Source organism: Anastrepha ludens, chromosome 4, assembly GCF_028408465.1.
Source record: "Anastrepha ludens isolate Willacy chromosome 4, idAnaLude1.1, whole genome shotgun sequence".
Taxonomy (NCBI): domain Eukaryota; kingdom Metazoa; phylum Arthropoda; class Insecta; order Diptera; family Tephritidae; genus Anastrepha; species Anastrepha ludens.
Window position 1 is genome coordinate 40,344,122 of NC_071500.1, and position 22,988 is coordinate 40,367,109.

General features: G+C 35.1%; 1 protein-coding gene across 1 annotated transcript in view; it reads right to left on the bottom strand.

Moving 5' to 3' along the window:
* The window catches only part of LOC128861796 (SCY1-like protein 2), a 156,188-nt gene that overhangs the window by 55,023 nt on the left and 78,177 nt on the right, over nt 1–22,988 (bottom strand). Inside the window, exon 8 of the mRNA XM_054100173.1 lies at nt 19,376–19,506. Within this exon, the coding sequence (XP_053956148.1) occupies nt 19,376–19,506 (131 nt within the window). The remainder of the gene's footprint in view (nt 1–19,375; nt 19,507–22,988) is intronic.

Here is a 22,988-nt window from a genome sequence, read left to right on the forward strand (position 1 = left end):
GCAGTAGTATATATTTCTATATGGAAAAAACATTGATATTCAACATTTTTTTAAAACAGTTTTTAAACATTGTTTTAAATCATGTTCTTTCCATATATTTTTAAAAATAAAATTTATGAATTTTAAAAAACATAATTTTTTAAAATTTTTTTTAAAAAATAGTTTTAAAAAATAATGTTTTTAAACATGTTCTTTTCATACACAAATATATACAACTTCGTTAGTAGTAAAAATGTAAATATTTTTTGGTATGTATACTTTTTTCCGCATCTCAGTACAAAAATCCCCAGTGTGCAACGCCCCCAAATGTTCGTTGCAAAACGTAAACAATGCGAGTAAATCTCCGCCTGAAAATTATCTCATGAAGTTGCCTACTCCCAATGCCTGCAATGGCTGTAAAGTCTGAACAACTTTGAAAGCTACTACACCTCAAAGGATTAACTCAGTCCTTATTGGGCGATAGATTCAAATTTTTCAAGAAAACGGTCAATATATTATAGTTTATAAACTGATTGCAGAACTAATTTTGAAGTAATTAGAGGGTTAACGCTGCTCAAAGTGCAATCTGGTTAAAGGAGGTTGGCCTCTGGCCTCAAAAGACATGGTCGCATTTTTAGGCAGTTAACACCGCATTTATCTGAACTTCGAACAGATCTCTCTATCCGCAACAGGGGACATAAATAAGTATACAGGAGCCTGATTTATGGAATTGTTTGACGCTAACGCTTTCCTTAATATGTAATCAAAATATTTTACACATGGTAATTGTGTACTGGGATAAGCTTTCATATGCGCCTTAATTTAGCTGTAAATTTTAGGTACCGTTATCCACGCTTTACTTTGCCTTTGATGCCAGCCAAATTTATGTCACAAAAGTTAGTATACAGCTAACGATTGTTCAGTTAGCATAGCATTTATTTTTACGTATTGATTAAAAAAGTTAAAGCTATTAAAAAGAAATAATTAAAGTGAGTATAAAAATTTAGCGAAGTACGTTTTGTATTAATTTTTGCGACATTTTTTGTAATGGCACCAAGAGGAAAAGAGCTTTCTGATGATTTAAAAAAACTGATTATAATATATCACAAGGAATTTAAATCATTGCGAGAAATCGGTTGTTTGATAGATAGGAGTTTTACTACAGTTCAAGAGATTGTGAATAAATATAAAAGTGCGGGAAGCACCACTAATAAAGAGCATTGTGGGCGTCCGCCGCTCTTAAGTCCCAGAGAAAAAAGCTTAGTCGTATGGAAAATCAGAACAAACCCCAAAATAAGTGTCCCCAAATTGAAATCTGAAGTTGAAAATGAGACTGGAAAACAATTAAGCACCCAAACTATTCCCCGGGTTTTGCATAGTGCTGGTTATCATGGGCGCAATGTTAGGAGAAAGCCCTTCGTGAGTAGTGCCAATCGGAGTAAACGGATTTCATTCGTAAAAGTTCATGAAAAATATGACCATACGTTTTGCAACCAAGACATATTTTCTGATGAGTGTAAGTCCAGTATCTATGGATCTGATGGCCGTGAAAAAGTTTGGAGAAAAGTTAACGCGGAATTGAATCCAAACAATATGACCGGCACTGTGAAGCGTGGAGGGGCTCTGTGATGGTTTGGGGATGTATGGCTGCGAACGGGGTTGGAAACTTGGTATTTATGGAAAATATTATGGACCGATATGGTTATTTAAATATTTTGAAAAACATTTTAAAAGAAAGCGCTACGAAATTGGGCCTTGATGGAACGTTTATCTTCCAGCAGGATAATGACTCCAAGCACACATCCAACATTGTACGAGAATGGCTGTTATACAATGTGCGAAAACACAACCACAGTCCCCGGATACCAACCCAATCGAACATTTATAGGAATATTTAAAGCGGCAAATACGTAAACATCCGATTAGAAATAAGGAACAACTGAAAAACGCCCTTCAAGAGGAATGGAATAAAATACCACCAGCTGTAACTGAAAACTTGGTGAAATCAATGCCATCACGACTTAAAGCGATTGTAAAGTCTAATGAATATCCTACCAAATACTAGGATTTGATTTTAATTATGTTTTTGATTTTACAAATTAATAATATGATGAACTGTATACTTACTTTTGAGACATGAATTTTTATAAAGTTTAGTATAAAAAGCTATAATTTTGTTCCTTTTTAAAATTTTGTCATTATTTGGATTAAATATGGTTTTTGTATTTCATTCATGTAAATAAAACACAATTTTGTTGTAACCTACAATAGATTGTTTGAAGAAATCGATTGGGGGAAAATTGAAAACGTATCCGGTGTATACTTACTTCTGTTACTAACTGTAAGTGATTTTATTGAAAAAAATCTCAATGGAGAGAACTGGGTATCATTCTTAGGTATGTTTCAACGGCTGTACTTGATGAATTCGCAAAATTATAGGCTATGAAAGAACAAATTAAACTTGCAACTCTTACAAGCAAATAAAAAAAAACTATTTAGAATTCAAAAATATAAACAAGGAAACGCTGGCAGCAACATTTTATTGTCACATTTAATTTAATTTATAACAAGATAGAAGAATAAGATAAGATATATTAATATATAAGAGATAAGACTTAAAAGTAAGAGTAAGCAAGACTTAGTACAAATAGGGATTCAGGGAGGGCTAAATCTTTTTAAAACATTAAATTCTCCACAAGTGGTGACACTTTTTCTCTCTCTCTCTCTCTTAGCTTCACAGTCTGTGGTGGACCATAGCTTCACCAAGAATCTTCCTCCAATTCAGTCCCTCTCTTGCCTCATTTCTCGAACTACGAACATTCATCGCTCTTAAGTCTGCTTCGACGTCATCAAGCCATCTCTTTCTTGGTCGGCCTCTCTTATGATGTGGCCAATCCATCTAATCCGCTGCGCTTTAATAAAACGTATTACATTTTCACCACCAATAAGGTTTTCAATATCGTTGTTGTAACGGATGCGATAAGTGCCGTTTTCAAGCCGAATAGGACCGTAGATTTTTCTCATTATCGTTCTTTCAAATCGCAATAGTTGGTTTGTATCATTAACTTTCAGTGTCCCGATTTAAGCACCATTAGTAAGAATCTGACGTATCAAAGTTTAATACATCTTATGCAACTGCTTCCCTTAAAGAGCTATCTTCCAAAGGATAACGTATGAGGAACTCAATTTCACCAGAACTTGGCGAACACCTTATAAGAAATTATCGAAAAGTTCGTTATGTTTCACAGTCATATCGAGTTTCTTTTTGAGAATAACCTTATCTCAAGTAGTCCCAATGGGTTTCTGGCTAATCTTTGTTTCCGGGCGAATGGAATAAGTGCTCAAATGCTCGTCCGACTCTACGTTGTTTCCTGCCGCCCTTTCTCTTCGTCATCGTCCTAAACGACGTTATGAGTCAATTGATCCTGCACAAAAGAGACATCGTATGGAGTTTCACAGACATCTTGAGAACCTGGACTTCGCCGATCACATGCCTCCTCTCTTCCAAACTCACAGACATGCAAGCGAAGGCGGAGAGACGAGTCACGCGTTTCCACGACAGTCGGTTCTACGTTACCGAAACGACCCGGATTTATATCCGGCCAAGGACTGCCACTCCAGCAGCATTCCCCCTATGTAAATATGAGGAATGTTTATGCTGTTACAACGACAACAACAACAACAACAACAGACGAGTCACGCTGGCACGTGCAATCAGACTGGAGGTCAACATAGCCAAAACCGAGGCTATTAGATTCATCCACAATAAAGCAAGACCTATAATAGTTGGCTGGTGGAATTTGTCAAAAGCTTTTGCTGCACCATGAAGATGTTAACTGCAGACTAAACAAAGCAAGGGTGGCATTCGAGTTAATGCATACAGTTTGAGCGAGTTCGCAAATCTCCAGGCGCACTAAGCTGCGAATATTCAGCTTAAATGTGAAGTCTGTATTGTTGTAAAGAAGTGGAACATAGCTGGTCTCCAACAGCAACACACGGAGGCATACTATCATTCGTCAACAAATGCCCCCTCATCATCTGTAGAATATTCTGGCTGAACACCATCAGCAATGACACACTGTGGTGATCAACGAATGAGGAGTCCATCCTATGGCAAATCAAATGTAGAAAGTGGCGGTGGTTGGGTCACATACTTGGAAAACTACCAGATAGCATCAGGAGAATGGCTTTGGACTGGAACCGGAAAGTCAGCAGGAGTCACGGTCGGCCAAAGATCACCTGGCGAAGGTCCACGTTGCGCGAATTAGCAGATGCCGGCATCACATGGGACGGCACAAAAACAACAGCCCAGAACCGTGTACGATGGAAGAGTGTGTTCTGGGTGGCTTCAATCTTATTAATATTGAATGGTCCAGTATAGATGATATATAGATTGGACATAAAACAATGTTAGTGGTATATCTGAAACCAATTTGACTGACAATTTTTTGAGTTTTTGATTGGTTCAGATAAATAGTTTCTCAAATAGTCTTTCTCGAATTCTTGATCACATTTTTGTTAATGATAATATAAATTTCTCTGTACTAGAATGCGCATACCCTTTGACTACCTCTGGTCTGCACCTGATAATGTGACTACGTTTTTGTTTTAGAAATTTTCATTTTAATAAAATTAATTTAGCTCTTGATATTCTACATTGGGAATCCTTATTTACTGGGGTTGTAGTAGACAATTGTTAAGATATTTTGAAGCTTAAGATAAATGAGAAATAAATACTTCAAAAAGTTTAAGTTCATAAAGTTAAATATTTACATTTTTTTTTTAATTTTAAACCTTTGGATAGCACTTTAAAGCGAAATTATATACTTAAATTCGATTTGGACACAAAATTAAATCCTAGTTCCTTCTGCCGATATGTTAAATCCAAAAAATTATGTTCAAGTATTCCTTCTGTTCTCTACTAAAGGGTGGTTAAATTTCAAGGGCCGATGTTGAATGTGAACCACACCTAAACGTCAACGACACCGTTGGACTTCTTTCTTTGGGGTTGTTTGAAAGAAAAGGTGTACGTCGAGCAACAATTCAAGAGCTAAAGGATGAGATAATTCGGCACATTAACGGAATACCTCAGCATCATCAAAAATTTGGACCATCGGATGGAGGTGTGCCGCCAAGGCCGCGACGGCTATTTGGCCAATATTTTGTTCCATGCGTAATTGAGCCATACCAATATTATCTTAATAAAGAGAAATGACAATAATTTAAAAAAAAAATTTATTTTATTCCAAATCAATACCGGCCCTTTAAACTTAACCACCCTTTATAATGAAACTCAGGCATACCTATTCTTCTATATATGCAGGTAATCTTTTTTCAGATTTCCTCCGTTAAAATTTCCAAGTAGACTCAGATTTGAATCATGAGTGTCACTTGAGCATGAATTCCTAAGTCAATATTGGCTTTCTGATGTTGAAGATGGAATTCGACAACTTAAGGCATCAACAAAATCTGATGTAGATGGGCTATCTTTGTTTCTTTTTAAAAGCTGCTCTACTTGAACGTGGAGAGTTCATAGATGTGCGGAAAGTAACAACAATTAAACCATTATTCAAAAGTGGCAATACAAATAATATTGCCTATTATAGACCAATTGCCAAATTGTTTACGGTTTCAAAATTGAATTGAAAAATGAACTTATAGTGAAAGATAAAATTTATTTTGTAGTTAACCGGTTTATCTCTGTAAATAAACACGGTTTTATGAGAGGTAGATCCACTGTTTCAAATCTTGCAGTGTTTTCTGAACATTGTCTATCATCTTTCAAAAAAAAAGTTGAAGTTAACACTGTCCCCACAGGCTTTTCGAAAGCATTTGATAAAATTTCTAAATTAAGGGCTTTAGGATTTCACTCCACTCTTTTATAATGGATTATATTAGATCCTATCTCTGCTCTCGGAAATGTGTTGTAAATGTTGATAGTGCGTCATCTATTTTTTTTTTATTGCGTCCTCTGTTGTACCTCAGGGGAGTATGCTAGGTCCTCTTAATTGGCGCGATAACCGTTTACGCGATTCTGGCCGAGTTTAATAAAGCGTGACAGCCATTTCCCCCTCTTTCTTTCTCGTGCGAAACGGCGCCAGTTGGAAGCACAAAGAGAAGCCAAATTCTTCTCCACCTGATCTTTCCAACGCAGAGGAGGCCTTCCTCTTCCTCTGCTACCACCAGCTGGTACCGCATCGAATACTTTCAGAGCAGGAACGTTTGTATCCATTCGGATGACATGACCCAGCCAACGTAGCCGCTGGATCTTTATTCGCTGCGCTATATCTATGTCGTCGAAAAGCTCATACAGCTCATCGTTCCATCGCCTGCGATATTTTCCGTAGCTAACGTGCAAAGGTCTCAAAATCTTCCGTATAATCGTTCTCTCAAACGCTGCAAGGGACGCCTCAACGGATGTTGTCATATATAGAATATTAGGTTTGTTCGTTGAGAGAGGATTTTACAACTCAATTGCCTACTTAGTCCAAAATAGCACTTGTTGGCAAGAGAGATTCTCGGTTGGATTTCAAGGCTGACATTGTTAAAGGTCTTAATGCTGGTTCCTAAATAATTCCTAAATTTTTGGGAGCTGATGATTGAAAGTACAGCGAACTCTATAAATCCTGAATTTGATTTAGATAACTTCGTTGCTTGGTGTAAAAGAAAAAAGTTAGATTTAATATAATTTTGTTCTCTTTTACCCACTTCCTACCACATTTGTGGTTCTATTTTATTAAATCGAAGTGAAATTATTGATCTTGGTGTGGTATTTGACTCCAAATTCTCTTTTCAAAGACATTTAAATTGCAGTATTGCAAAATCATATCCTGTACTTGCTTTTGCTCGACGTTTTAGTTCGGACTTTATTGATTCATATTTTCTAAAGTTGTTATATACCTCTCTCTCCAATGCATCTTATCCTGGAATGCAGCGTTATAGCGCGGAGAAGATTGAGACATCTTGGCTAACTGCAGCCAGAAGAAAGGCACATACACTCAATCCAACCCAGCTCCATCCTGAGTTTAATAAGGGAACTGGGTCTGGATGAGGTACTGTGATGAGTAGAAGGCACAAAAGGCCATGAGGTCGAAGTGCAAACCTCACAATGAATCTATCTAATATATGTACCTCTCTGGTGCGTTTGAAACTGGAATACGCCGTCTTTATTTGGAGGCCCAATTATGCATGTCATATTAGTAGGTTTGAAAGTGTCCAGAAAAAATATTTGTGCGTTATGCTTAGCGTTTTTTGAATTTCACTGATCTAATTCCATCCTATAACAGTCGGTTCTTGCTTGTTAATGTAAAAAACGTTTTCGATTTCTACCCCTCGTTACTTGAGAAAGTTTATATCAATATTCGGAAGCACGATATTTTCTGGTTAGGAATGGTTAGAACTAATTTTGCTTCCTATGCTTCAATTTCTAGAACTAATAGAATTTAATGCGCTTCAAAATCATATCGGCCTAGATTTTTCTTCAACAAAGTACCACTTCAAATTGTTACTAAATGAATTCTTGAACTAAATTCAAAATATTATCTAATATTCTTTCTCTGTAAACTATAAGAAATGTTACATGAGATAATGCTAATGGAATGAGAAGGCGCAAATGTTACTGTTAAGAATTTTTAGTATAATTGAGATTTTAAAGATTTGTAGTAAGGGATTTTAGAACACCGACTTTATAGACACCACACTGAGTTTTGCCCACACTAAAATTGAAATCACCACACATCTTTCACCTCAACACACAACACTTCAAACCAATTCGATTTTTACCATTTTCTTATTCTTGAAATTATAAGCGAATACGTAAAATTTATTACACAAAATTTTTTTCACTTACATAAAAAAAATAGAGGAAAATACAATTTTTTTTTTTTTAATTTTCGCCGTGAATTGATGTCGAGTCATGTGACGATGATAAATACGCAGTGCGTTTATTTTTGCAGTTGCGCTTTGAAATAAATATGTCTTCCAACAGCTGGACAGCCGCAGCTGCTATGAGTCAAGTATTCGCAAAAGCTACAGTAAGAGGCACAAAAAAAAACAACAAAAAATATGAAAAAGTTCTGCCCCGGACATTTCGATACTAGGGAAAATTTCGAATCCATTATTTTTGGTTCTCTCATAGTATATAAATACTAAATTATTATATTCCTTGACGTATGTGGTTCTCCAATTGATAAAAAGTGCACCAAAGCATATGCATATTAGCAGCAAAGAAATAAACTTCCTCTAAAATAAGAGTGCGCCTTTTTTGTAGGCTGCTGTGCAGACATTCAGCCTTCGCATGAAGCACAAAATGCCAAACATTTAATATTGAAGAAATCACTGAAGCTTCTGCGAGTTGTGTTGATGTGCAGTATTGTTCATAACAATAGAGACCGATGCCTCAAATTTTTGAACCAAAATTTTTCAATCAATATGTACTTTTTATTTCGAAGCTTTAACATATATTTTTCGACTTTAATATAAGTATTCATATTCCAAATAATAAGTTGCACTTCATAAAAAAGGTCTAAAAAGATATCTAAGTATATTATGCGGCAGTTTTGTTTATGCTTCATAATTCATAATTTTTGGCACAATGTTGTACCTTTGAATACGGGCGGTTCCTTTTTAGCATTTTTAGCGAATCGTGTGCGAACAACCGCATATGTATTGTACATATACCGTATTTTCCTGAAAGGTAAGAAGTAGGCGGACACAGAGAATGGTTGTTGTTTTTTATATGCCCTGTGTCAAGTGTGCGCAGAAGTTTGTGTTCTGAGTTTGATAGAATGGTGGTAATTTCTCTGCATATTTATATACATATGAGTGAATGTGGGTTGGGCTTTCTTAACAGATATTAGAATGATATTTTCTCAGCAATATACACTAGTCAGAAAAAGTTTGCGTACAGGCAGACTGGGCATTAAACTATTTGAAAAGTAGATTGAGAATAATGTATTTCGATCAGAAAATCGGGTTTAATTTGCATATTGAAATCCAGTTTTAATGCAAATAAAGTTTTGAATACAATAAAACAAAAACAAACAAAAAATATGAAATACTCTATTAGCGTGGTAAGTAAATATAGAAATTCTCCACTAGCGTGGTAAATATCTGCAATCCCCCACTAGTGTGGTCAGTTGAATTTGAAAATCCCTTACTATGAATCTGCAAATTAGTACTCGAAAAAAGCTCATTTAACATTTGCTCCTTCTCATGCCATTAACATTATCTGCTTGTAGTAAGGGATTTTCAAATTCAACTTACCACACTAGTGGAGGAAATCAGATATTTAGCACGCTAGTAGAGGATTTCAGATTTTTTCCTGTGTTTACCACACTAGTAGGGGATTTCATATGATTTTTCACACAGTAGTAAGGGATTCAACACACTAGTAAGGGATTCGTCGGTTTTCATGCTCACAGCGAAGCGAATGAATTTGTGATTGAGAAAGTTTCGTAGGCAGTTAATTTGTGGCGCAAAAGCTAAAGTCGACAGGATGATTCATATGAGTTTTGTGGTGCATATTTAATTCAGGTTCAAGTCCTAAAAAGTCATATTTTTTCCCTTGCACGATTTTTTTTACAATTCAAACCAGAAAAGTTTGGTAAAATTTTTGAGTTTATTTTAGTAATAATTGCTTTAGATTTTGTTGAATTTGATATTTAGAAATTTCTTTTCGGTATAAAATAATTTCCAGTGGATATGAACTGATTTTATATAAATCAATCAAAGAGGAAATATGTACATATAAACATGCATACTTATATTTAATCTCTTTAATCAAATCTAAGCTTTGTACACTAGTCAGAAAAAGTTTGTGTAAGCAGTCGGCTATGTACTTGCAATGCTCTTTGCTCATAATAAAATTTATCCATTATGTGTTTTTTTGTTTATAATTTTAAACGTAATGTTTATCGTTTGGAAATAATGTGGAATCATCGATTTTATCGATTATCAAAATTAGCCTTCTGTGACACAGAAGAAGTTTGCGTACAAAATCTGAAAAGGGGATTCCCACATTACTAATTCAAGCACAGAAAAACAGTGGAAAAAAGTGTTTATTTGTGCGTAGTTGGCATTTTTGCTATAATTGCTCCACAAGTTCGAAGTTTAGATAAATGGCTGGTAAAAGGAAAGTAACTAGTTCCGGTGAAAGGGACATAATCGTTAAGCTTTGGAAAGGAGGCAAAACATTGCGTGAAATCGGAAATACCGTAGGAAGAACACACTCTTCTATTCAAAGAATAGTTTCTAGTTTCTAATTACAATTCAAGAGGTTCTACTGTTGGTAAGCATCGTTCTGGACGCCCTTCTAAGCTGAGTGACCGAGAAAAGAGGTTATTAATAAAGAAGTTCAGAAAAATCCCCGACTTCTTCCCGAATCTTCCCAAATAGCAAAAGATGTTCAAGAAAGGTTTAATAAGTTTATTTGTAGTGGTACTGTATGCAAAATCCTCAAAAAAAGCGGATATCATAGTCGAGTTGCTCGAAAGAAACCGTACATATCACTTGTAAATAGGAAGAAGTGAATTGCTTTTGCCAAGGAGCACAACAGAGTTTTGGGAAAAGGTGATATTTTCTGATGAGAGCAAATTTTGCGTATTTGGAATCAAAAGACGTAAATTGGTTTGGAGGAAGAAAGGTACAGGCTTAAATAAAGAAAACTTAGTACCTACCGTTAAGCACGGAGGGAGTGGTGTTATGGTGTGGGGATGTATGACTAGTGCTGGTGTGGGCAACCTCGAATTCATTGACACAATTATGGACAAAAGATTGTATCTCGACATTCTTAAGGCGAATGTTAAGCAAAGTGCTCAAAAGCTTGGTTTGCAAAATGCGTTTCACTTTAAACAGGATAATGATCCCAAACACACCGCAGAAATAATGAAGCAATGGGTATTTTATAATGTGCCAAACAGTTGCGTACACCACCACAATCCCCAGATCTCAATTCTATTGAGCACTTGTGGGACTTATTGGAGCGCAGTATACGGGAACACAACATTTAATCCAAACTCGACATAAAGAGGGTGATTCTCGAAGAATGGAATAAAACTCCCTCAAAAGAGACAACAAGAATTGTGAAATCGATGCCAAAGCGATTAGCAGAAGTTCTAAAACGGAAAGGATACCCGATAAGCTTTAGCCATTAGTTTCCACAATTTTGTGGTATTAGAAAACTCGTTAATTTGTTTTTACGCAAACTTTTTCAGAAGTGTTTTCTGCTAGTCAGAGTCTTTTGTTATTTTGTTTTTGTTTTATTGTATTCAAAATTTTATTTGCATTAAAACTGGATTTCAATATGCAAATTAAACCCGATTTTCTGATCGAAATGAATTATTCTCAATCTACTTTTCAAATAGTTTAATGCCCAGTCTGCCTGTACGCAAACTTTTTCTGACTAGTGTATATTGCTGAGAAAATATCATTCTAATATCTGTTAAGAAAGCCAAGCCCACATTCACTCATATGTATATAAATATGCAGAGAAATTACCACCATTCTATCAAACTCAGAACACAAACTTCTGCGCACACTTGACACAGGGCATATAAAAAACAACAACCATTCTCTGTGTCCGCCTACTTCTTACCTTTCAGGAAAATACGGTATATGTACAATACATATGCGGTTGTTCGCACACGATTCGCTAAAAATGCTAAAAAGGAATCCGCCCGTATTCAAAGGTACAACATTGTGCCAAAAATTATGAATTATGAAGCATAAACAAAACTGCCGCATAATATACTTAGATATCTTTTTAGACCTTTTTTATGAAGTGCAACTTATTATTTGGAATATGAATACTTATATTAAAGTCGAAAAATATATGTTAAAGCTTCGAAATAAAAAGTACATATTGATTGAAAAATTTTGGTTCAAAAATTTGAGGCATCGGTCTCTATTGCTATGAACAATACTGCACATCAACACAACTCACAGAAGCTTTAGTGATTTCTTCAATATTAAATGTTTGGCACTTTGTGATTCATGCGAAGGCTGAATGTCTCCACAGTAGCCTACAAAAAAGGCGCACTCTTATTTTAGAGGAAGTTTATTTCTTTGCTGCTAATATGCACATGCTTTGGTGCACTTTTTATCAATTGGAGAACCACATACGTCAAGGAATATGTTAACTTTATATTTATTTTCCGCGCGAAAACTAAAAATAATGGTTTAGAAATTTTCATATACTAGTTGGTGTTTAAATAAATAAAACACACGGTTTTAAAGTTGAATCAATAATAAGCTGTCTTTCTTTATTTTACACTTTCTTAAATACTATTATTTTACTTTCCGTTGCATTTTCGTTAGCGGAAATGCACTTGGACAAATAAATTTACATATTGATACATATTGTGGGAAAAGAATACAATTAATAAAGTTAAGAAACTTAATACTATTATTTTGCTTTCCGTTGCATTTTCGTTAGCGGAAATGCATTTGGACATATATACGTATTGTGGGAAAATATTACAATTAATAAAGTTATAAATATATATGCACTATAACAATAAATCTTGAATTTTTGTCATGTCGAGTGGCCGCGGCCCGTATATACATTTGTATGCACCCTTATATATATGTAAATATGTCTTCTAACTGTTCGACAGTCGCGAGTTGAATGCGAGTTAGATTCCTTGAACAATTCCAGCGAATCACACATCACAATGCCTTGGCAATCGAAGAAAACAGTCAACATCACCTTCCCGGTACTTTTTGATCATAGGGTATACATATCTCATCTTTTCACTGACGGACAAGAAGACGGTCGCAGTTGTTGTTTTTTATATGCATACATTTTGCGTTCGATACAGCTTTCTGAACGGTTCCCAGCAAAACCTGCGTGACCGAAACTCTAACACAATTACACTTTTTTGTATGTTACAAACACATCCCAGCAAGAAGAGTGGCGGTCACGTTACCCTTCACGTAACCGCCACGCGTGGCCGTTAAACTGTCACTAACCACGCCCCTTTACAATCACGTTGTTAAAAGCGTTGGGAAAATCGTGCCAAAAACTTTGTGTACGTGTGATTTTCTATCCCTTTCATACATATGGATTCGTTTGCCAGTGCCAGTTTCATATAAACGTAGCGACGAACAAAATAACTTTTAGGCCAGCGCCGGCAGCACAGCGCGATAGCCTAGCGACTAGCAATGTGGGCTTCCGATCTAAAATCCTTGGTTCGAATCACAAAAAAAAATTTTTTTATACATTTATTTTATTTTGTTTTATGATATGTTTATGAGGAGAATTTTTTCATGGCAGAAACACACTCGGTGTTTTGCCATTGCCTGCTGATGGGCGACCGCTATTAGAAAAATGTTTTTATTAATTTTGCTTTCACCGAGATTCGAACTGACGTTCTCTCTGTGAATTCTGAATAGTAGTCACGCACCAACCCATTCGGCTACGGCGTTTGTTTACTTTGACTGATGCAAAAATGAGGAAAAATATTTGAATGAAGTTTGCTTACTGCTTACACATTTGCCAAAGGTTGACAATTTGATTCTCGGCCTACTTTGATATCAAAAAGAGAGAAAAGATATCTTTTTGACTTATTGCTTTGACAGCCACTTGCCGTTTTTTTTCTATTGATGCAAAAATGAGAAAAAATATATGAATGAAGTTTGCTTACTGCTTACACATTTTCCAAAGGTGACGGAGAATCAAAAAAAAGTCGATTGTGTTCCCAGCAAAACCTGCGTGACCGAAACTCTAACACAATTACACTTTTTTATATGTTACAAACACATATGCACGCAGGTTTTGCTGGGGCGTCACCGAAACTCTAACACAATCGATTTTTTTTTGATTCTCCGTCACCTTTGGAAAATGTGTAAGCAGTAAGCAAACTTCATTCATATATTTTTCCTCATTTTTGCATCAATAGAAAAAAAAAAAAAAAAAAAAAACGGCAAGTTTCTGTCAAAGCAATAAGTCAAAAAGATATCTTTTCTCTCTTTTTGATATCAAAGTAGGCCGAGAATCAAATTGTCAACCTTTGGCAAATGTGTAAGCAGTAAGCAAACTTCATTCAAAGATTTTTCCTCATTTTTGCATCAGTCAAAGTAAACAAACGCCGTAGCCGAATGGGTTGGTGCGTGACTACTATTCAGAATTCACAGAGAGAACGTCAGTTCGAATCTCGGTGAAAGCAAAATTAATAAAAACATTTTTCTAATAGCGGTCGCCCATCAGCAGGCAATGGCAAAACACCGAGTGTATTTCTGCCATGAAAAAATTCTCCTCATAAACATATCATAAAACAAAATAAAATAAATGTATAAAAAATTTTTTTTTTTGTGATTCGAACCAAGGATTTTGGATCGGAAGCCCACATTGCTAGTCGCTAGGCTATCGCTCTGTGCTGCCGGCGCTGGCCTAAAAGTTATTTTGTTCGTCGCTACGTTTTTATGAAACTGGCACTGGCAAACGAATCCATATGTATGAAAGGGATAGAAAATCACACGTACACAAAGTTTTTGGCACGATTTTCCCAACGCTTTTAACAACGTGATTGTAAAGGGGCGTGGTTAGTGACCGCTTAACGGTCACGCGTGCAGGTTACGTGATGGGTAACGTGACCGGCACTCTTCTTGCTGGGTAATAACTCGCATAGTGTAAGCCAATCAGATGGTTGTTCTCTCCTTATTACATCCAAAGCTGCTCCACGTAGTGTACTTACTATACATTGGAAGTAGAAGGGCTTCTCTTCATTTGTAAGGGAAGTGAATGGCGGAATGATGTTGACAATACTGCCAATGAAGAGCGATAGGTAATTTCTGTCTCCATCGAAAGGGGAGACTAACTTAATGCTTTGCACAACGCGATCTCTTCTTTCTCTGATTTCTTCCATGGTTATTCTTTTGCAGGTACTTATATTCAGTGAGCCGATTTGTGTGCAAATTTCGTGAAGCTGTTGGTCTTGCATACGATATGTTTATTGTTGTTGTGCCTAAAACCGAACGTCTATTTGCATTGCGCTCATTAACATTGCTGTTTTTATTGTTCTTTCTCCATTCTTCGACCGCTATTTGACTTTGCTTGCAGTCTTACAATTTATTTGTTGTTGTTTTAAAAAAATTTCCACAACCGCTTGAGTATGAACAGTTATTTTTTTCAAAATGTTTCTTATTCAATTTAAACTTTAATTTTATAAATGTCTTATTACTTACATGGATTCAAGTTTTTTTTTTCTGTTTTAAATGCTTATTATCACAAATAGTCCAAACGCTGCTCACTTGAGCTTGTGTATTAGCTTGTTAAGTTTTCACAATTTTTGCATAATTTTAATTACATGTTAACAAAAGGAAGTTTTTGCGAAGGTTCGTTTAAAGAATCATTTTCTTTGACTCCGCGACTGCGCCACTAACATAAACCACAATTTAAAGGTTTATTATTATAATTTTATTCACTAACATAAACCACAATTTAAAGGTTTATAATTTTATTCAGAATGGTGTTCACACACGTGTAAGTGGTTTGAAATAAGCAACAAGAGTGTCTGAGGAAGAACTTTAAAGCTAAGAACTTACTCTAAAGTAGTAATTGAAATTATATTATATACAGTTAGAGAGAATAACAATGTTTTAGGGAATTGTTATAGAGACATAATGTCACTTACATACATATGCATATAATTACGCATACAAACTTTCAACTAACGCAGAATATGTGCATATAAAACTGCGAATCGAATAAATGACTGATTTAGAAAAGTTCATTAGTAATTATAATTTAGCACAATCGTAAAAGACGTGTCGTGTATGCAGTACATCGTCCCATATTTGACTCAGGTTGAAGTCCCTTATGTATTTTTCTTTGTTAGATATTTTTATTTAATTTTTTGTATTTGGTTTAATTAGAATTGATTTAAAATAGTGTATTCAGGTTTTTCTAATACCTGTTATTTAGAAATTTATTTTTTATATAACATTATTCATACTTCTTTTGAATTAATTTATATGTAAAACAGCCATAAAGGCAATACATATGAATATGCATTCCTATATTTAATCTCTTCAGTCAAATCTGAACTACTTACATACACATATTGATGAGAAAATATTCTAATATCCATGGATGCATCTAGAAAGCCAAACGCGCATACACGCATATGTATACAAATATATACAAACCTTCAACGAACGCAAAATGTATGCATATAAAAAACAGCAACTGCGACCGTCTTCTTGTCCGTCAGTGAAAAGATGGGATATGTATACCCTATGAGCAAAAAGAACCGGGAAGGTGATGTTGACTGTTTCCTTCGAGTGCCAAGGCATAGTCCACCATGAGTACCTTCCATCGGGCCAGACAGTCAATAGGGAATATTATTTATCCGTGTTGAAACCTTAGAGAGATGCTGTGTGTTGGAAACCCCCGGAAATGTGAGCAAGCAATTCTCAGATTTTGCATGATGATAACGCGCCATCGCACTGATCAAAGAGAATACAAATCGGCCTGCCGGGGGTGTTTGGAGGACTGGGTTAAACGTTGGCACATGTGTGTTGCTTCAGACGAGTCATATTTTGAAGGAGATAATGTAAATTTGCCTTAAATTTAACTCTGTTTTGTTTAATTTAAACATTCCCGGTACTTTCTGATCATAAGGTACATATATGCGGCTTTGCGGACAGCAATGTGTGATTCGCTGGAAGTCGCATTAACTCGCGACTGTCGCACAGTTAGAAGACATATTTACATACATATAAGGGTGCATACATACATACGGAGCCGCGGCCACTCGACATGACAAAAATTTAAGATTTATCAAATATTGGCAAATAATTCCACGCGAAATATTCCAATATTGACTATTTTCGAATGGTCGCGAAAATTGGCATATGGCGGGTCGTTTATGAATGAAATTGAAATATGAGCTCGAACTTATGAATGAACTTTTTGTTTTTGTTCTAAATTGTTCAGCGTCGTCGCTGATAGAATCATGGCCGCTGCGACTGCGTCTACGAATGTATTTTGTTTTTGTAGTCGCTAGGTTTAGATTTTAGCTTTGGGCGACATGCGCATGTGAGGTATGTGTTTTTGTTGTGTTCTAGAACATTTTAGAATGTGTGGTGGCAAAGCGGCCATCGCGTTGTGCTTGCTGTTGCTTTCGCGTCTATCAAAGTATTGTGTTTTTGTAAGTACAATATTAGGAATATCGACTGGTGAAAGACAAAAGTACACGGAAGCAAGAAGGGAGCGCTGTGCTCGCGCATATGTACATATATGTATGCTTGAATGTATGAACGTGCATGGATGTAGTAACATATGAATACAATTATTTTGTAGGAAGTTTAGAAGGCAGGTAGGTATATATGTATGTATGTATATATGCTAGGACATAAAGTCGGTATATATGCATACATAGAGCAGAAGAAACTCGTTCACTAGTGCGTATGTGTATTTGATTTCTTGTAAGAATGTGATGTGCTGTGACATGTGTACATACATAAGTCAAGGTTATTTGGGCATACTTGCATATGTGATATGATGTTCTTGCGCTTGTGCATTATTGTTTTTCATATACAAATGTACATACATACATATGTATGTAAATGCTGTCGAATACATAAACTATAAATTGACATACAATATAAAATAAGTGTTGATTTATCTTAAACCATTCTTTTTTTCTGAATGCAAATACCTCCTATTGACATGTACATACATATTATGTACTTATGTATATTATCATATACCATCATTTATTTACATATAAAGTATACGTTCATTTTTGAATGTATGTAATGAAAAACTTCATGAATTACTTTCAGAACTTTATTAAAATTTATTCGCGTCGCGCGCATGCACAAAACCTTTTGTTCACAGGCGCAGAAATAAACGCTCTGCGTATTTATCCTCCCCACGTGACCCGCCATCAATTCTCGGCAGAAATTTTTTTTTTCGTTTTTAAATTTTTTTTTTTTAATGTAATCGTAAAAAAATTTGTAATACATTTTATGTATCCGCTTATCATTTCAAAAGTAACAAAATGGTCAAAAAATAAGCAGTCGAAGAAATAAACGCACCGCCTATTTTTCCTCGCCACATGTTAGACTCGAGTTCAATTCCCGGCGCAAACTTTTTTTATAAGTTTTTTTTTTTTAATCGTTTTTTTTTAATGTAATTGAAAAAAAAAATTATGTAATAAATTTTACGTATTCGCTTATTATTTCAAAAATACGAAAATAGTAAAAATTTAATTGGTTTAATGTCGAGGTGAGAAATGTGTTGTGTGTTGAGGTGAAAGATGTGTGGTGTTTCTAATTTTTGTGTGGGCAAAAGTCAGTGAGGTGTCTATAAACTCGGTGTGCTAAATGACCTTATTACAAATCTTTCAAATCTCAATTGTACCAAAAAAAGCTTACAGTAACATTTGCACCTTCTCATTGCATTAACATTCTCTGGTATAAGGGCATCTATAAAACATTATGAGAGTATGTGTAGGGTCGATATGCTAAGGTTTATGAAACTAAAGGTTAGTTGTTTTTGATCACTCGAAGCGAACAATTGATCATTGAAAGCAACAAAAGAGGGCAGAACATCTCGTCGACTGGAAAAAAATAATCAACAACAATTGATTACTGATCAGGAAGGCATACAATATGAAGCTGGAATGGGAGATTAGACGTAAGTTAACAAAATAAATTAAAAAATTCATTTTAAGTTCTTGCTTTAAATGCGCCCGACCTCGAGCGAAATACACTTGAAAGTTTAAACTCGTTTTTCTCGAAACTACTCCTTCCGGCACGGTCTGCATGATATCTCATACAGTTTTTAATATTGTTTGATGGGTGTTTTTAATATTCCAAGTGTTGTCTCTATAGTCTGTGGAGCCAGATTTTTAATATCTTTATTAAAAAATTGTGTAAACATAATTAAAATGTGACATTTAGGACTTAATATGCATACTTTTTTTAAAATGCCGTAAATTGCAAAATTTTTCGAAATCCAAAAATCAGGCTCGACAGACTATAACTACAACTTTATTTTACAAGAATTGATGCAGACCGTGGGTCAACTTTTTTCATTGTACATTGTGTCACGTGATTTTTTATATACTAATTTTTGTAAAGAAGAAAATTAAACAAATTTTTTTATGAAATTTATGTACTAATAAACAATGGATAACATTTTTTTATATTTATTTCTTTTGTCATCCCTTCTAAAACCAGCTTTTCTTTTAGCATATTTTTGGCGCTGCTGGATGTATGTAACCCCTTAAAAGGGTATATAATTAAAGAGGTTGTGAGTCGCTATTATTGCGTACATATGGCATGTGCACAAGTTTCTATTATATTTACAGGCATTTGATGTATAGTACATGTAAGTATATATATTAATAATTATATTTTTACGTAACTGCTTGTCATTCTTACTTACATAAAGTACTTAATCAGTTGCATTTGTTTCGCCGTCGGCCTGGCAGTAGCATCTTTACTAACCAAACGTGAGGTGGCCGCCTGTAGTGGTACCGGTACGCGCGGCAGCATTTTCTGCACAGACTCCTCCAGCTAAATTACATATTTTTAACAGTTATTGCATTGAATGAGTTTGAAATATAATATAGGTAATAACAATCACATTTGGTACTGAATTGTTGCATGAAAGTATTGATTGCTGCTAAAGCTTAAATTCTAAAAAACGAACTAAATTTGAACTATAGTATTCGGTTGAGAGCAAACTTTGTAAAAGTTAAATTTAAAGGGATGAAGTGTGCCCAGAAATTTTCTGCACACTCCACTTTCAAATCTGTTTGGTATACATACATACATTCATACATAAATAAACACATGTTAATGAAATTAAAAACAACTTCTTGGTTTATCTAATTGAAATATGAAGTATTTATAGCCATGTTTCAAACTCATTGGAATTGATATTTGTAATCATATCCATAGAAATTACAATAAACAAGAAGAAGGTAATTGAAACTAGACATAAAGCAAAGGCTGAATAAAATTCATCTAATATATAAAACTTCCATGTCCTTATGTTAGTTACCATACTCCTCCGAAACGGCTTTACCGATTTTTACCAAATTTTTTATGCGTATTCAGTAGGTCTGAGAATCGGCTACTATCCATTTTCCATACCCCTAAGTTATAAGGGTTGTTCACCCTTAAACATTTTTTATAATTTTTGGACGAAATTTTTTGTTTTTAGTTTTTTATAATGTGGCATTAAAAATACATACAACCCTAAATGTTTACTTTTTTATCACCAACCACTATTTTTTTTATGGCCATTTTAGTAATTTAATAATTTTTCATCCCGCTCGATAACTGATCAATTATAGTGTTTTTAACTTTACTTCGATTAAAAATCTAAAAAATTTTTTAAGAAAATAAACATTTATTTTTATTATTAAAGTTTAATCCTGATATATGCTTAGTGTTACCAATCTTAGATTCTTAAAATTTGCCGCGCTTTTACTGTTGAGTGAAATGCCACACTATACTATAGACTGAAGCCGGTCTCCTGTTTCACTCACACAATAAGACTTCTCGCACTCCCTACACAGTTTTGGGCCATCATTATTGTTTATGTATCGAGTGTAGTAGTAACGTTTACAATTATCATATTGCTATCTCAGTGTAACTCTCATATTAACTATTAATTATTACTATTTTATTCATAATAATCAAATTATTAATTTTAATTGTATTTGGCACGATTAGTTCCGTTAATCAAGTTTTAGTTAAACAGGTGATTTACATAACCTTAAAAGTACTCAACACGTGTCACGAGCTCCAACCAGCAATGGTTTTTGTGTTGTAAGTATATTTTTTTATATAATTAATTCAATTTTTTACAACTATTGTTTCAAATTTTTTTTCATAAAACTAATATTTTCGCCGGCTGTAATTATAACTATAACATTTTCTATCATTAAGTAATTTTATTAATTCAATTTATATGTGTTTTGTACAGTGAGAAATGCCAATAAAACGCAAAGGGGCTGATTTGAGCCGTATTACAAGTAGGTCCAGAAGTATGAAAGATAAAAGTTCCCAAAGAACCGAAGAACAAGTCCAACAAAATGCTGATGCACGTGTGAGCATGCAACAATTGCGTCTAGAACAATCAGAAGATACACGAGCTGAGCGCAATGAAGTTATATGTGTACGTTTAGAACAACGACAATCACGCCGTTTTACGGTTAATAGACGCAGAATAAATGACCAACAACGCCAACAGGTACATCGTGCATTTACATCTGATTCATTTTTGCGTCTAGCATTCCAGTATGAGCCCGATATTGAATATTATGCTCATTCAAAAGTGGTAATTGGTGCTATGGATAAGGAATGTCCGCATTGTCATGCTCTCAAATTCAAAATGAGCCATCTGGGATGTGTTGCGTGTAAGGAAAAGTGCAACTACCTGAAATTGAAACACCACCTGAACCATTGAACGGTTTACTTATCGGCACGGATCCAGATTCTAACGTATTCCTGAAGTCAATTCGAACATTCAATTCATGCTTTGAAATGACATCGTTTGGAGCAACAGAAATAGTTCGAAATACTAATGCTAATCAACAATACAATTCTACATTGAAAATCAGAGGCCAAGTTTATCATAAAATGGGCTCATTGCTGCCAATGCCAAATGAACCACATACATTTTTACAAATCTACTTAATGGGCGGCGGGAATTCCGGAAGCGCACTTGCCTATCGCGTGAATGCACGTTGTGACTATAATAACCTTGATTAATTTTTTGCCAGGCGCATCGTCAGCGACTCGGACGCTCTATTGAACGAGCACAATGAATTGTTGAAAATATTCAAATCACACATGCACAAATTACAAAGCGATAATCACGCTATTGTCATTACTTCTGATAAAACACCAGCTGGAGAAAATATTCGTAGATTCAATGCACCTGTTGTTGAAGACGTTGCTGGAATCATGGTTGGCGATGGTATAGGTACACGAGAAATTGTGATTCGTAGAAGAAATAATAATCTTCAGTTCATTGCTGATACACATCGTTCATATGACGCTCTCCAATATCCGCTAATATTCTGGAAGGGGCAAGACGGATATTGCATAAACATAAAACAACGAGATCCCGTATCAGGTACTTCATTTATTATGAGCTCGATCATTAACCATTTAACAAAACAATTAAATTATTGAACGGAATTAATTTAAATTAATATTCATAAATATATTATTACAGGAGCTGAAACAAACAAGAACGTTAGCTCGAAAGATTATTATGCGTACCGATTAATGATTCGGCGCGGCCTGGACAACATTCTACGATGTCGTGAGCTTTGTCAACAATTCATGATCGACATGTACGAGAAGATAGAGGGCGAACGACTACGATACTTACGATATACATAATCAATTCAAGCTGCGAGCGGAATATGCAAGAATATATACAGGATGCTATGGCTTACGTGCGCGAATATGGACGACCGTCTTTATTTATCACGTTCACATGTAATCCAAAATGGCCAGAGATTACATCTTTGCTATTGCCTGCCCAAAATGCAATACATCGTCATGACATTACAGCACGTGTATTCAGACAAAAGTTGAAGTATCTAATAAGTTTCATTACTAAATTACATGTATTCGGTCCCACACGTTGCTGGCTGTGCTCAGTTGAATGGCAAAAACGAGGATTATCTCATGCGCACATTTTGGTTTGGTTAATCGTCAAAATCGTCCTGAAGAAATCGATAGTATCGTTCATGGATAGTATCGTACTCTTCATCGTTCATCGCCTTGCATGACAGATGGAAAATGTACTAAAAATTTCCCTAAAGGTTTCATTAATGACACGATAACAAATACGGACGGATATCCAATATGTCGTCGAAGAAGTCCCGATAATGGCGGACAATCATTTATTAAAAATATCAGCAACACAGGCATTGACATTGACAATCGTTGGGCGGTGCCGTATTCGCCTCTGCTAACCAAGACATACAATGCTCATATTAATGTTGAGTTTTGCAGTTCTGTGAAGAGCA